This window comes from Ixodes scapularis, unplaced genomic scaffold, assembly GCF_016920785.2.
Source record: "Ixodes scapularis isolate PalLabHiFi unplaced genomic scaffold, ASM1692078v2 PGA_scaffold12__126_contigs__length_90152505, whole genome shotgun sequence".
Lineage (NCBI taxonomy): Eukaryota > Metazoa > Arthropoda > Arachnida > Ixodida > Ixodidae > Ixodes > Ixodes scapularis.
In genome coordinates, this window is record NW_024609838.1 from 43811371 (window position 1) to 43828240 (window position 16870).

Genomic DNA, 16870 nt, shown 5'->3' on the forward strand with positions numbered 1-16870 from the left:
CATTGCATATACTGTAAAGTTTAAACGACTTAATTTTCACGAGGACCTAATTTTGCGAATTTCGCGAATCGCTTGCAATTCGCAAAAAATAGGTCCCGCAAACAATTTCGGTAAAATGTAAACACATTAAAATCTATATTGAGATTCCACCACGTTTCGAAAATGAGAACCCGCGCATTATTCCAAAACTTCAGTTTGGACCCGAATCGCGAAATATTGAGCCCACGAAAAATAAGTCGTTTAGGGTATGTAATTCTCTTGGCTTACTCGTTTATTTCATAGCGTGGATGTCTTTTGGGATGAACATTTAAAGAATAATAAACGTGACTCCCTGCAAACTCAATTTTGCAATGCTGTGTATCCTTGTAGGGATTTTGAAATTCTCTGAAACACTATGCGTAAGCGTTTTCGCGATATTAGAGAGTTTTAGTGGATCGTACGTAAAGGCTTTGAGGATCGCAAGGTGCATGTGCAGAACGCAATATATTGCGTTCTATGCGTGTGCATTTCCGACCCGAAATTACGCAAGGCTTTTGCGTACGAGCCACTAAAACTCCCGACTGTTGCTTTAAAGCAGGAAGGAAAAGTGATTGCACGTGCTAAGTAAGTAAGGAAGTTCATGCAAATAATATTTTATTTTTTTAATAAACTAAGTAAAAGTAAAACAACAAAATTCGGCTCCAGCCCTTCTCTCTTATAATAAAATATATAAAAACAAAATGCTTGACTTCAGCCCCCCCCCCCCCCCCCCCCCCCACACACACACACACACTCAAAATCTACTTCCGGAGTCCCTGCGTCATTCTGTTTAATGCAAATAACGAGAGTGTCCTTTATTGCCTTAGTAAATTATTGGTAATAAACTTGGTCGATCGTACGCGAGCTTTCTACTAGCTTTCTAGCTGGCGACCGCAGGACCCGAAATTCGTAGGATATAAATCTCTGAAAATGTCTCTAATGAAATGGGACATCCCGGTCCCTTCCTGCAACGCTGTTGCAAAGCGGAGCACAATTCCTGTCTTCGCGCACTTGCCTCCTCCGTTAAAGATGCATGATGCACGAACGCACCAACCATAATCATGCGGTAACAGCAGCATCAAGGCAGATAATCCCTCCCATCGCCTCCGTCCCCGCTCCTCTGGTTCTTAGTTCGTCCGCGAGAGGGCGAGCGGGGTGGTGGAGTTGCGAGGCGCTGGCACTCTCCGCCGTAGCGCCAAACGTCTCGCCTAAACGCGGCGCACTGAATGGCTAATGAGCGTTGCGTCAGTGTTCAGTCGGACGCATTTATGCAATCACTGCGTCTGGATAACGACCGGCGTTACGGCGCTTACGAGGTGAGCGCGGGGATTGCCGCACCTCGACTTTGGAAGCGCGTTTTAACTGTATACCCGACCTACTTCAAAGGGTGGTGCTTCGTCCGATCTCTCGTAGTTATCTGGAGTGGTTCTAACTCCGTTTTCCCTAGAGGAGGCATATGCACGCCGTCTTGGGGAGTTTTGTGCAGCGTTGCGAGAAGCAATGGCTCGAGCGCGTGAATTTATAAACGGGATTTCCTCGCGCGAGTGCCCCGGAAACAAATGACTTGGCGAGCCCAAGCTTTCGCGCCCACGCCTCTGATTGAGTTGCACAGTATAGCGAAACGGAGTGTGTACACGTTTACTCGAACCAGTTCCAAAATAGTCAGTGTGTCGCTGACATGAATGAGAACGGCCATAGCCTCCTATACACTTGCAAAGTCCGGCAGATCGCCACGAGAAGCGGCCGCCGAAATGGAAAAGGTGGAGTGGCAGACAACGGACAACGTGACTGGCGCCCCGCTGCGGCGAGACGCCGAAACACACTTCTCCCGAGCGAACAACTGTGTTTTATGTCCTCGCCGCTGCAAAAGCTGTGCGCGAAGAAGCGCATTACCAGTTCAGCCTACTCATAAAGATGTTCTTTGAAGGGAGAGAGAAAGCGTTATGGGGGGGGGGGGGGGGGGGGGGGGGGGGCCTTAGATCTAGGTGGTGTTGACTCTTGCCACATGAATAGCGCTCCTCATTTTGGAGATCAGCTTGTTTCCAGTCCCCTCGTCGCCGTGTTGAAGACGATTATGGTGTTCGAGGAATGTGTTTTTCGTGCAAGCTGGCTGTAGTTTGGACGGTGTCGTACACAGTTGCTCGTCGCAAGCTGATGCTCGTTGTCGTCGATTGAATATACTGTTCAATTTTACATAGAACACAAATAAACGCCGCATGGATAACCTTTTTTGTTGGGGTAAGTAATTTTTTTATATATAATTTATTGAGTCGATTGTTTTCTCGCAGCGCGGACGAAGTTAGAACCAACGTTACTCGATCAGCTCAGTTGGCAAACACCCACGGAGAGCGTGATCCCTTCTCGTGTACCCTCAGCCGCGGGCTAACGCTGTTCGAAGCGCCAACCTTCTTGCTCGCTGCGGCGCGTCTTTCAACAGCAGTTCAAATCATGGCCGCAGCGGGCAAGAAGGATGACGCTTTACACAGCATTTCCGAATCTATTGGTTATCAGCGGAAACTGACGTGTGTCAGCGCGTGTCTCAGAAGGGATCACGCTCTCCGTGGGAGTTTGCCAACTGAGTTGATCAAGGAACGTGTTAGAACCGCCTAGACACGGGTCGAAATAGAGCAACCATCTTGGGCAGCTACGCGATCATTCTAAAGGCGCAAACGACAATCCATTCTGCAGTCTTCGAAGCGGAGAAAACGCTCACTTGGGTTTTTCGTACCTACGATCAAACGTCCACAAAACGTCGTTCGATCAAGATTTGTCCGCGGAACAGAGAGCACTGAGAGTGTTCAAGGACCGATCATCTGACTCTAGAGTCATCGCACCGTATCCAAAGACCAACGCCGGGCTTAGAGCGCATTACTTATAAATATCGACTCAAATATCGCATTTAAAAATCCATCTGAAATCTGGCAATGTGAACGGAATGCTTATGTCACACGCTTTGTGGCATTTATTCATCTCCGACAGCGTTTTATTTTCCATGGCCTCGACGGAAACCTGCGGAGCTTCACGCCTGCTAAGCTTCCGGGGCTGCGGCAGTCCTGTACGCAACGTTGCCTACAGCTTCGTCGTTTGCTTTTCTGCGACATCCGATAGCAATGTTACGAATAAAAAACCAAAAACGCACGAATAAACACCTTCGAATTGTTGCTTGAACAGCCCCCAGGGAAGCAAGCAGGCTGGCGAAAGGGCCTTTCCAGCGTTGCACATATTATGAGCTAGATGGCGCAACGTGTCGCACCAAACTTGATTGCCCCGAGGGTGTAAAACGGAAAGGCGTCCTTTTAGGGGTTCCCCTGCGCGTCACGCTTGCGGGTTGCCTTCCATCGCGTGCACGCTCGATTAAGCTCGCGAGACGTCGAAGTGTCGTCGAAGGCAGGAAGTTCGCGCTGGAGCAAGTGGTGTTGGCTGCGCAATGCGGGAGAAAACTTCAAAAGGAGGCTGCACCGTCGTGATAATCCTTTTGCTTCGACTACCGTGCGTATCATAGTCACTGGCAGGGCGAGAACGGCGTCTCCTCTTCAGGATGCCCGACTTGCAGCACGCGCTCGCTGCCTTCCGTCGTTCCTCGGCTGCGCCTTCGCCCGAGTGTTGTGAAAGGCGGAAGGCTGACGCTGCAGACGGGGCATTTATACTGCATCTCTTTAACCTGGCACCGAATATACACTCCGTTTTGACTTTCCGTACGACCGTATCCGGTACGCTATATCAGTGGTTCTCAGCCATTGATGTTTCGCAGACCTTTTGTGGATCGGCGGAGATAATGGAAGACCCCGTTCGTGATGAGGGGAAGGGAATGTATAGGTTAATTATGATAGTGATTTATCAAATGGATATAAGTATGGGATAGTGTGAAGTAAACTTCGCTTTTGGACATGCCCATGAGAAAACTCATCCAAAAATTTTAACGTTTCTGCACAATCTGAGAAAAGACAACTTTTATTGCCGGGCTTGACCAATGAGGCAGGGGTTCGCGGACCCCCAGAATGCCTTCGCGGACCCCAAAGGGTCCGCGGACCCCCATTTGAGAACCACTGCGCTATATGAACCGATGGACCACCGTTAAAAGTGCATCGTCATGGCGATCCTGCACCTTTTTATTTTATGCGCGATTGGTTTGGCCGGCCGCACCCACAAAGACAACGAGTGATTGGCTCCGTCCGATGCGGCGAGTTGACTTTTAAAGTAAAACGGAGTAAGCAGAGAGCAAGTCGGTCTGCTTCTTGCGCAGGGGTGGCGATGATGTCAGAACGCTGATTGAAGAGAATAGTGGGTACATCTGGAGGCATCTATAGCATTGCGGTCTTACCCACTCTAGCCTTTCAATCCAAGCCGATCAGAACTCGTCGTCGTTCTGACATCACCGCAACTCCCGCGCAAGAAGCAGACGAACTTGCGCTCTGCATAGGATGCCTTGACGAGTATGCGTAACCTCGAGCCGTTTTGTGCCATGATGCCTCGTTCTCTTCTCGTGTGGAATTCCGTGTCCCACGACTGAAGCTCTTAGCGTTGGGACGGTGTTTTGCCTCCATTTTGAATCACGCTATACATATATATATATATATATATATATACTTATTCTTTATTGTGATTTGTGTGCTGTCCGCATTTCTTCAAAGCAGGCACGTAGCCAGGATTTTGATTAGGAAGGGAGGGAGGGAGGGGGGGGAAGGAGGCCCCAGCAAAGTGGAAGATCTTTTTAGGGGGGAAGAGGCCCGTGCCCCATGGATCCCCCCCTCCCGGCTACATGCCTGCTTCAAAGGGTGGCGCCGTATCTGTCCGAAAAAGGACATGGCGTCACTCCTAATGGTACCGGAGAGACGAAAGCTGAGCGAAGTGCACAAACAACATAAGTCTCTTCTGTGTTACCGTATACGCATCGTTCGGCCTAGAACACACACGCTAAGAAAGGAAACTTAAATAAGTATAATCCGCCAACTAAAGTTTCAAAAATGCGGTATGTATAATATATTCAGTTCCCGACAGACGAGACGAAAAATTGCGTCGGCTTAAAGAATCTTTTCGCTCCTTTGCCCACGCGGTGGCAGAGCTTTCAGTTTTGCGCCATCGACTACACGACTTTTCAAACAACCTCATACGGGTAGTTTAGTGGTCTCATAACTGTTCGCGCGCGCGTAAAGTTAACATACTTTCTTTTGTTTTTCTCGCCGCGATGTTTGTCTTTGCGCAAGCACACGCGCGCGCGAACTTTATGTTCTTGTTTTGTTTGTCTGCCCTACTTATACTGCGCTCATCACTAAGCCGACAGTGCGTTGGGAGCCACGCGTTCGCCGGACGAATCAAGCTCCTCCCCCTCATCCCCTGGCCCCGCTCTCTGCGCGTGAGTATGGGCGAGGGTATGATCACGTGACGAAAGGTCGACTTCTTACATAGCCCAACGAGCTCGTAGCTCCTACCGTGCTGTCAGCTCGGGGGCGAACTGGGGCATAGTGGTTTCGTCAAGACCACGAAGTACGCAGACGTGCGCTTTTGTTTACTGATATGGTTTTCTTCTTTTTTCTTTTTAATTTTGTGCAGTTCCGGTCAGTGTGGAAGTGGAGCAGAGTGTGGTGGAAGCCGAAGCCAACTCGTCGGTGACCCTAACATGTCTGGCCACGGGCCATCCCGCCGTGACGACCCTGCTTTGGTCCCGTGCCCCGGACGACGCAGCAGCGGCCAACGGGACCGGCCACAGCAACAGCAGCAGCGTCATCATCAACAACAACAACGCGACCAGCAGCGACGCCAGCTTGAAGCGGGAGACGAACGTGACGCAGATCTCCGAGGTGACGTACCAGGCCCAGCTGACGCTTGAGTCCCTCCGGCGAGAAGACAATGGCACGTACGTCTGCTACGCGGCCAACGAGTACAACGTGACCATGGCTCTTCAGGATGTCCTAGTTCTGGGTGAGTGGGCCCTACAGTGGGTGCATGCGCGCGAACTGCCTGCCACCTAGCGACCGATGACTGTACGTTTTTTGGTGGAACTGGGGATCGTCGTACTTCCTTGCTTGCTCGTGGTGGTCGCACAGTAGCTCAAAGCCATCGAGAGAGTGTCAGCAGCGGAGCGCAGCTGACACTTTCTCGATGGTGTAACGTGATAAGGCGCGTGACCCATGGCAATGTGCCGCAGCGAAAGGCTGCTTCACACACTTGCGATTGCTCACAACCGTTTGCCTCAACCATACTTTGTCTCTTACAACGAGAGGACACACTGGCGCCATCTGACGGGCAGCCGCTGAACCTGTGAAGTTTCCCCACATTTCCTATTTTTCGCGCATCGTTCTTTCTGTCTTAACCTAAAAAAAAAATGTTTTGACATTGTTTTAAACGACCAGTCATCATAGATAGTACGTACGTTTGATCTTGCGAATACCGCGAAACGAGCTGGTGTATTCTCTCTCGTCGTAAGAGATCGCAAGAACTCGGTCCTAAGCAAACGCAAGGGTGTGAACGGGCGTTAATCGGGACGCTGACGTGGGCTCTCTCCCCATCCGCGTGCGAACGGGGGCTGCGTAGTAGGGTAGGAACTGCATACTAGTGACATCGTTCCTTCTATCCTTTGACGGGATGTCTAAACCAGGCAATTTTTTTCCCCGTCACCACCGAACGGCCCTGTGGAGGAGTTATGTAATCTTGTTGGCTTAGTGGATCTATATCATTCAATTTTGGCCTGCGGTCGCCCCTTTCGAAAACATTCTATGGTGTGTTTTACTTAACTTGTGTCAACACTTCCAAAAAGAAATCCAAACCAACGTAGTATTTTTTATTTTTTTTTTTTGCGGTATGCTAAGTTGTTTAAATAAAGCAGATTTGGCTAACTGATTTTAAATGTTATATTGTGGGCCAACCCTCCAAAAGTTGTGGAGCGTGTTCAGAGACATCCCATCGTGTCGTTTTCACCGAGAGTGCTTTTGTGCGTCCATGGTGGAATAAAAGACAGGTATTGAGACAAGACCAGAAAGTGGGATCGAAATTCCACTCTGCTGGCTTCGCGCATTTCTCAGCAAGGGCCTCTTCGGGTTGGGGTCGTGCGCGCAGGCGCAGTTGCGCGCCTCGCCGCGGCTTTGACAACGTGTGCTCAAATGAGGACAGTTCCCCGAACTCCTGTCATGCTGCGCCATCTCACGGGGTTTGTCAGAAGTAGGAGCGAACCTTCGACACACATGCTTCGTGGCGAGGCGGCGCTGTTCAGACACCGTGCCTCTCTTCTTCCACCATGCATAGTCCAGACTGTAAGTAGCCACGCTTTACAAGCGTGGCTACTTACAGACATGTATAACTTTTAAAGTAAAATGTGAAAGAAAAAAAAATGCCGATGGTGTGTTTGAGTTACATTGTCGCGCAGTGTACCGCATTCTTTTCGTTTGCCCACTGAACCTCACGCAGAGTCCCCCGAAGTGAACCTGTCGTCGCTGAAGGCCGAGGACGCGAGGACGGCCAAGCTCAGCTGGAGGGTGCGACACTCGGGCAACCAGCCCGTCTCGCGATACCACCTCCAGGCGAGTCTTCCTTCGTTTGCTCCCTGCTCTTCCAAAACCGCTAAGAAGAGAAGGCCTGGCGCCGTGACGTCATCGTTAGCGGATCCCCGACCCCCCCAAAGGCGATCACGCTGACGCGAGCTAGGCGGCGCTGCCTGAATCCTCTATTTATGACGTCATGGCGTTAGGCCCCTTGGCTTCGAGGTGGTATGGGCCCTTCTCGAGTATCTCGGGTCAGAGAAGATGATGGCACTCCTGATCTTGCGCGGGTCTTGTTCTTCCCTTCCTGTCGACCGGTACGCTTTTCACATTCGCAAGAAATCTGACTGCAACTAAAGGAGTGTCCAAACAGGTCGCAGCAGACGCCGTGCACGGCATTTGCTATACCGGAAGTGCAGCTTTTCCTCCGGTTGCAATCCGCTTCAAAACGGGGTGTTTTTTTGTTTTTGTTTTTTTGTTAAAGGGGAGGGGAAGCTACTTTACGCTTCCGTCCTTGGACAGACGCTTGGAGCGCGCTCGTCACGTGGGTCCGGGCAGTTACACACACACGCGCGCTCTGCTGGCTGTCGTTGGAGCCTTCGCTGTTGAAGCTGACGAGCAGAGAGGGAACGAAGAAAACAGAGAGCGCTGACTCCAGACTGATGTATTGTGAAAGAAAGAGGAAGATGAGGCATCAGGAATGAAACAAACGCGATAAAAAAAAAAAAGGAAAACCAGTGATATGTGAATGAGTTGCCAAACAAAAGCAAACGATATGCTATGTATTTCAAAAAGCATGCGGGCTTTTTTTTTTCCTTTTTTCGTGCACGGCGTTTGTTGTGCTCTGTTCGGGCAGTCCTTGAGGTACCATGTCTCTGGCGCTGTGCTTGTGAGTTCTTTTCGTCTAGTAGCGGGACACCGCTGTTATCGGGATAGGAGGAACTTGCCTTTCCTTTGTATTTGGTGGAGATGAATGTAAAGTGTATTTTATAGCATTGCATTATTTTTAACAAAACGGCCTAATCCCAGAAATTCATTCGTCTGTCCGTGCATTTTCTGACTAAATTTGGCGGGTGAAATGGACGGTGCGTGACTTTACACCAATTTACTTTTCACGCTAAATTTCGCGGGGAATTAGACGTCTCGTGGATTATACACTATATGTTTCCTCACTTAATTTGATGGGGAAATTGAAGTCACGCGACCAATTCTCCTATTAAGTTTGCCGCTATATTTAGCGGAAAAATGGATGTCACACGAGCCGTACTGTTTTCAGATTGCCTTCTAAACTTAACGGGGAAACTTAACGTCATGCGATCTATACACCAATTCAGTTTCTGCGCTGAATTTAGTGAGAAGTGAATAAATAATAGGTTTTCACTACCCTAAAGTACAGTGTAATGTTTTCTAAACAAATTTAAACAATCACTCCATAATTTCATGAATGCTACATTCCATGCATTATAAGACTTTGAAGATAAAAATCTGCTAATTTTTAAAGTTATGCCACTGTAGCCCCCCCCCCCCCTTTTTTTTTTCTCTTGTGCTGCGGGGCATCCTGAAATTTCAAGAGGGAGAAGAGAGATAAAAAAAAGGAATGCGTGAGACGGCACCAGAAACCAGACAAGCTGGTAAACGGCCAACATTGAGAAAACCGGACACAGAGAAAACATGATGGCGATAATTGTGATGACGACATTTCGACCCTTCCCTTTATGTTCAGCGGTCTCGAGCGCTGGTTTCCGAGTTCACAGACATAGATAATGGTGGAAAGTGTTACACTCTCTGTGAAGTATGACGTGAAGCTTGCCGATGTCGCCGTGGTTTGATTGTCTACACTAGGCGCCTTCAAACCCCGGCCCTCGAGCCAGATCCGGCCCGCGGAGGTATTCCGGCCGGCGCGCTAATGGCCGCGGTCTTTCCAGTGACGACCGGCCTGCAGCCCGCTGCTGCCAATGCAAAAAAAAAAAAAAAAAAAAGAAATAGGCGCTCGTCAGAAAATCGGTTACGCACACGCACCAAAAGCGCAAACGAAGATACCAGGAAGAATGAGCGAAAACTGGTAGTGTTGTGTGAATATTCGAATACTACCGTTTCGAAGAATACACTATTCGATATTCGCTTCGATATGAACTCTGATATTCGTATTTTTCGAAGTGTTGATCGCGGCGGGTTAGGCCCGTTAAGTGCGCTTCTTGCCGAGCGCCGGTGCACTGGAAAGAAGCAACACCCGCGAAAGCGAGCTCCGCGAGTGTTGCTTCTTTGCAGTGCACCGGTGCTCGGTAAGAAGCGCTCTCAACGGGGCTAACACGCCGCGATCAACACTTCGAAAAGTAGAAATATTGTAGTCACGTTCTTAAGACGGAAGCGGGATGGTGCACGCGCGAGTGTGGTGTGTGTAAAAAGAAACGGAAACTTGCTGCATGTTGATATCCGCAGTACAGCATTTTTTTTTTTTTTTTTTCAAAATTAAGCAGTGGCCACTTTGCCTGATTATATGTTAGGCAGGTATGTCCCGACAACCTGAAATCGTAATTCATGGTTGTCTTTCTTTTTTAAGTTTAGATTTAATAAAGAATATTTGCATATAGCCAAAACCATTTATAAATCCCCTCAATTAGGTATAGCTGGGCGTCTATTGTCCCAGTGCAGTGAATAGGAGGCGCCTCAGTTGACTGCTTGTTCGCGCGGCTGGTGGCCAAAAGGGGCAACTTTGGGAAGGCCTAGCCACCGAGCGATTGGACATGAGCACTTTTTTCTTTTTTTTTCTTCGTTTTTTCGGCTGTGCTAATGTTGGGCCATGCACAGCAGACAAAAAGCGTGCAGATGTCCTTATGCGTAAGACGAGCAATGTCTTCAGCCAGGAGAAAGGGCGACGACTCGGCGACGTCTTCGTGCCAATCAGCTTGGTGATCGGGCGTGTACACGGAATAAATCTTAATTGCTTTGATCGATAAAAAATTTAATTTTTTATGCTAGACATATTTGCCCAGCACAGCCAATGACAGTTCTGAAGTAGAGGTTCTATGCCTGTCGTCCGTAGCCGTTGCTCAGTCTGCTTCGTCCAGCTCGCAACTCCAGCGATACGACAAAATGTTAAGAATTATGCAGTGCATATACTTCCAGTACTCTGTGACACTCTTTTTTTCATTTGCAGATTTTTAGAAACCGCAAAAAATGGGTTTTCTATTTTTTTTATTTTTTTTCAATATTGAATGTGTGCTTTCGATGACCCATGATTTTGATTATATTTGGTAAGTGTGTCTGAAGGGCACGTGAAGACAGAGAAAACAGTGAGCGAGATTCAAACCAGCCAGTTCTCAATGGGTGGTTTTTAATAATGTCTTAAAATTTCTTAGAACGAGAGAACACCCTGGCTCTCTGGCGCCATCTATGCAGTGACCCTGGAACTGCATTTCACTAGAGCAAAGGCTTTGCGGTATTTCCGAGGTCAAATGTGCATAATGTCTATGAGAAAGAGTCGTTTATAACCTTGACAAAAATTTTTTTCGAGCCAAGAAAGAAAGGATGAAGCGCGAGAGAAATATAAAATATGCGGGACCGACAAGCTTCCACTGCTACCCAATAGATGGCACCAGTGTGTCCTCTTGTCGTAAGAGACTTTAAAGGGACAATGAAGGCAATTTCAGAGATCTTTTTGGCGATTGAACTGGGTTCCAGGCACGTCTCAGACCACGTTGCCCAAATTTCAGCCGAAACCGGCGCTTGTGTGCCGCACAAATCAATTAAACAGTCGCGGTAACAATCGTACCGGGATCGACTGGGGCGACGCCCCAAGAGTTGCGGGAGAAGCCAGGAAAAGCGGAGCTCACGTGACCGATGCGGGGCCAAGGAGCGCGACGTCACAAGAGACGCGTCAGCGATTGGTCGAAACGAGAAACGTGCCCTCGGTCACGTTTTGGTTCGCGATTTTTAGAAATACTGTTCTACTTTTTGCTTGAATAACCATCAAAAGTATAAATCGGATCGGAAATGATTACTAAACCGTAAATAAAGCAGCATCGTTTTTTTTTTTTTTCTTTGCTACGCCGGACGCGAAACCGGCAACGAGCAACTATGGGCAAACAAATAAAATTAAAAAAGAACACGGTACCACGCATGGAGAATAGAAGGGTAGGAGAGGGCATGACGTCGGCCGCATAGCTTCCACAAGCCATGCTCCCTTGACGCCTCGCCTCTTTCTCATTTTCCTCCTTACTCTCCTCACTTACCATGCCAACGTGACCACATCACGTGACCGTAGCTAGCCTTGGCACTAGGCTTCACCAATATTGCAACGTGCCCCCTCCTAGTACTTCTAACCTCCTTGGTACCACGGTACTCGAAAGATTTTGTAAAATGGTAGCTGTAGATGGCTGTTCTAACGGTCGACTGAAGACCAGTATTCGTTCGGGCGACGCTAGTTTTCACGTGTGGGTTGCTGTTTGTGTTCTTTGACGACGAAAAGAGGAAGTCCGCGGAGGAACCGGATCCCGGAACGGTGGGATCGCTGCCGCTTTCCCTTCGGCATCTCCCCCGCGTCCGTCCTTCGGCATGCGGTCCGCTCGTTGCCGGCTGGGTGGTCTTCGTCGGGTGATGGCAGAGGCCGCCACACACATACTTCCGTTCCGTTGGTGTCCGGTCACTCAACGGAAGCTCGAACTCGCTTGCGAGAGCGGCATTCGTCCATGTTGACAGAGTCGGCGCAACGACCGCACCACCGCGCTGCTATAACCCACCGCGGTAACCAGAGTCTCGATCTCCTAAATACTACCGATACCGACTATTCACACTTGACGTCACTCCCTACGTCACCTCCGTTTTCGGGCGCCCAGAAACGAGACTGGAGATGGTTCAGTTTCGGTTTCTTTACTTCTTTCGTAGGCACATAAATACGCGTCATAAATGTCTACAAAAAATTGGGCGGCATGCTATGTTCCCAAGAAGCATTAAAACACCATCTAAAAAAATTAAATAAAATCGTCTTCATTGTCCCTTTAAGAGGTTCCAAGGCACTTGGTCTTAAAAAGTTACAATTGTGTAAACGGGCCTTAAGGCTGGTTCACACACTTGTGACACCTTTCAACCGTGTGCCTCAAACCCTCTTTAAAAAAAAACATTTTCAATGAAAGGGCACACTGGCTTCATCTATGGAAAACCGTGAAACATTTGGTATTCCCATTTATTTCCTATTTATACCGTGCATCGTTCCTTATTTTTTGGCTCGACAAACTTTTGGCAACGTTATAAGCGGACATTTCTCGCAGATAGTATGTGCATTTGATCTCGCAAACACCGCAAAACCTTCGCCCTAGTGAAATGCAGTTGCATGGTTGCCCTATAGGTGGTGCCAGCGTGCCCTCCCATCGTAAGACATAGCGAGAACTTGGTCGTAAGCAAACGCGAGCGTATGAATGGGCCTCTAGTATGTCAGAACTGAGACAAGCCGATTCTTTAGTGTGTGGCCCATGTCTGCGATGGCACGTGAAAACGAGCATCGTCACTGCGGAGATGCTTCCGGCACGATCGAGTGGCAGTTGCTCGAGGTCCTCTTCCAATGCCGACCGATCATCCCTGTTGGCCTAACCTGTTGGCCCCATGTGATGTCGGTTCCAGGTGCGCAACTACAGCACCGAGGCCGACTGGCTGGACGTACACAACGCAGTGCCTCCCAACATGACCTCCTACCTGGTGCACTACCTGGCTCCAGGAGCCACATATGGCTTCCGTCTGGCCGCCGTCAACTCGGTGGGCAACGGGCCTTGGGAGCAGCGTAACATAACCATGCCTCCGGACGGTGAGCAGAGTGCATTTTTAAACGAGGAACCAATCTGGAAGCGAACTTCAAGGCTTCAAAGGCCTGCGAAATATTGATGATCACAAATATGCCTAAGATTGGTTCAACACATCAATAAACACGGCTGAACCATACATTCACCATAGTTACGACCCCTTTGAGCCAGTCAGAGCGACGGAGGCAAAGCATGTGACAACCCTTACCGAGGGTATGTAAAGAGGCAAGAGCGTAAGTAACCCAAGCAGTTGGAGAAGAGGGAAAAAAGAAAGTCCCTTTTACTCTTACCCTCTTTCGTGTGTTTCAGACGTCCCTATTCTCCCCCTAGGAGATAAGCACATCATTCAAAATTCACACAAACTCGGCTTTCCTCCTCTGCTTGTGATTTCGACAGCACTGTCCAAGCTGGTAAGGTAGAATCTTGTCTCTCCCTCTGATGCACTGATTGACTCGAGGGGCAGTAGCATTCACTCTTCACTAAGTTATGGTGAAACAAAGTATAGTAAGGTCAAAATAACTTTCTTCACAATCTTTTTTTAATTTTCAAGTTCTAGATTTTATTGTTTTCAAATTGAAAGGATCTACTGGGAACACTGAAAAACTGATGACAAATGTAATTTGGGCAGTATGGCTTGTTTACGAAGGGGTAGACGAAAGTTTAATGGCGTGAAATGAATGCTGCGGAAGCTCGGCAACCCAGTTTGTTTTTGTCGCAACAAAAACGCAGTTCCTTTTTCTCGCAAACGCCCCGTATAAAGTCACGGGGCTAAGTCGGTGCGACCTTTTGCACAAATACGCCGTGATGCATGTTGCGCTGTCATGGATGTTGGCATTCCCCCTTGCAGTACCTCCAAAGATCAACCAAGTCCACCTGTTGGCAACGACAAATGAAACTTTGGTGTTTGCCTGGCGGAGGCCCAGCCACGACAATGGGGCCAACATCAGTCAGTACAACCTGGAACTGTTCAGGCCAGGCCAGACGCACAGGAACCAAACCACACTGTCGGCAGAACCGCAGAACAGGCTCAAGCACATGTATGTCTACGTTGGGCTCACGCCCGGGGAGCAATATGTTTTTCAGGTGGGTCAAACAAGTGACGAAAAGTTGCTCGTTGATATCCGATTGCGCTTTTCCCACGCTTCAACGGTGTTGCCTTGTTATGTCACGACGTAGTAAATGTTACGATGTAATGCAACATCTTAGTGTTTTAGTGTAACACAGTATTTAATTTCTGTATGTTGCAACATTGTAATGTATGTTGAAATTTTTATTAAGGTGTCATGAAGTGGTGTAACATGGCAACTGCACGTGTCAAAAAGTAGTTATGTATGTCGGAAATTTCAGTCTGGTTTTGTGAAGAAATGCATCATTGCAATGTTGCATGTTGTGGAATTGCAGTGTATGTTGCATTTTTAATTGTGATGTTAGAAAAAATTGTAACTTTGCAATACTGCATGTTGCTACACTGCAGCATATGTTGGATGTTTCAATATGAATTTGCTTGCCGAAATAACTTTTTCAACAAAACCTATTCTATTGCAAGAGTATGTTGCTTCAAGTGTTGTTCCACTAGTGCAACTTTAGAAGAGCTGCATTGTTAATGCAGCCTTAGCATTACATTATTCTTATACATTTGTATACTAGCTTGAGCTTAGGATTGAATTAACAATCGAGCCATTTCAGCAATGTAAACTTGCAAATTCATGACTTTTGAAAAAAAAGAGTTGTTTAAGCAAAGCAACATTGCATTGAAATGTGCAATATACATTGCGATGTTGCGACATACAGCATTGCAGTGTTGCAACATATAACATTGTAATTGTGGAACATTAGTAGAATGCTATATTTTTACACTGTTTTAATAAACATTGTGATGTGTTGCAGTATTGCAGTGCATGTTGTAAGTGTGTAATGAATTGTTTAATTGTATAATGAAATGTTTTATTCATAACTAAACTTGTAAAAAATTGCACATGCTTCCACATTGTTGTGGGTGCTGTATTATCTGTGTGACCTTGATTTGACTTCTGAGTGTTCTTTTTTTCTTATAATGTTGTGTCATATTTTTTCGGTTGAGCTGTAGATATATATATGGTAACATTTTCTGCTTTCCCACTCCCAGATGCGTGCTTGCAACATTATTGGCTGTGGGAATTGGTCAGATCAGTTGGATGTCAGCACTGCAGATGGAAGTAAGTTCAGGATATACGACTTAGAGCTCATGCCCACTTTTTCTGGTAAATCTTGTTTTGTGGAAGCTAGAGAAATGAAGCATTAACTTGTTTCATGTTAATGTAGTGTCTAGTCAAAGTTTCTAGTTGTTGCGCAAGTATAACTTTATTAGATGCTGCTTTCTATTGACGACACACACTCACATAGAGCATACCTCTAATAGAAATTAGGAATTCCTGTTATAGCATTTTATTTTGCTGATATTTGGTCACTCTGCCCACTAAATCTGTGCCATTTACCATAAAAAAATAAGAAAATAAATTAGCACGATGCTACATAATTATCTGTCAAAAGTGTGGAAATTAAATGCTTACAGCTCTTATCGTAACAATTGTGTCTTGGGAGCATTATATTTGTATCTCACATCAATGTCTGCAGGATGAGTTGTTTGTGAAAAAAAGTTATCAGGATGACCCCTTCTAATTGTTTTCTTTACGTTTTTGCTCTCTCGACAGTGGCTGGTGCACCCCAGAACGTTGAGATGCACTGTTTTGCCAACCCGGAAATGAACATGACCTACAGCGTCATCACGTGGGAGCCCCCAGAAGATGCACGGGGCACCATTCTTGGATACAAGGTCACTTCGCAAACCTCTCTTTTCTTTCCCGGTCTTGCACGTGCCGCCAAACGAAGCAATTATCAATTACAATTACTTAAGCGTCCCCCAAGTTTTTTTTTTTGTCTAAAAGAGGTTTAAGGCTGGCTCACGCACTTGCAACTGCTTACAACCCTGTGCCTTAAAACTTCTCGGGATCTTTTACGATGAGAGGACACACTGCCGCCATCGATCGGGCAGCCGTGGAACATTTAGCATTTCCGTGCATTGCCTATTTTTTTTGTGCATCACTCTTCATTTCTTTACTTGAAAAGCTTTTGGCAAAGTTATATATGACCATTTCTCATCGATAGTATGTACTGGGTACATTTCATCTCGCTAATAATACCGCAAAACCTTCGCTCTAGTGAAATGCAGTTCCAGGGTCACCTCATAGATGTAGCCAGCGTGTTGTCTTGTCATAAGGCCCGCTTCAGACGGGGCAACTTTTCCAGCAATTTTGGTGTTGCTAGCGAGTTGTTCCCTAGCTTTTCCTAGATCCTGATGCTGCGACACAAATTTTCTTGGATGGTGTCCGGTGTGAAACGGACGAGCGACTCGGATAACTCGGATACGGTTGAAGCGGCAGCAGCCAATCAGGAACACAATATTTTCACGTGACAACCTTGTGGCGGTGATGATAACAGCTATAAAGACCTAGTTCTGATTTGAAATTGATTGTTTGCTTTTAATAAAGCATTTCAGAAAGATTAGTTAGTATTCTCAATGCCATTTACAGATATAACTGTGCGTCTGAA

General features: G+C 47.2%; 1 protein-coding gene across 1 annotated transcript in view; it reads left to right on the forward strand.

The window, feature by feature from the left end:
• LOC8029972 (tyrosine-protein phosphatase 69D) overlaps positions 1-16870 on the forward strand; it is a 155826-nt gene that overhangs the window by 86509 nt on the left and 52447 nt on the right. The window contains exons 3-8 of the mRNA XM_042289189.1: positions 5569-5937; positions 7420-7532; positions 13107-13287; positions 14130-14365; positions 15408-15477; positions 15973-16094. Of these exons, the coding sequence (XP_042145123.1) occupies positions 5569-5937; positions 7420-7532; positions 13107-13287; positions 14130-14365; positions 15408-15477; positions 15973-16094 (1091 nt within the window). The remainder of the gene's footprint in view (positions 1-5568; positions 5938-7419; positions 7533-13106; positions 13288-14129; positions 14366-15407; positions 15478-15972; positions 16095-16870) is intronic.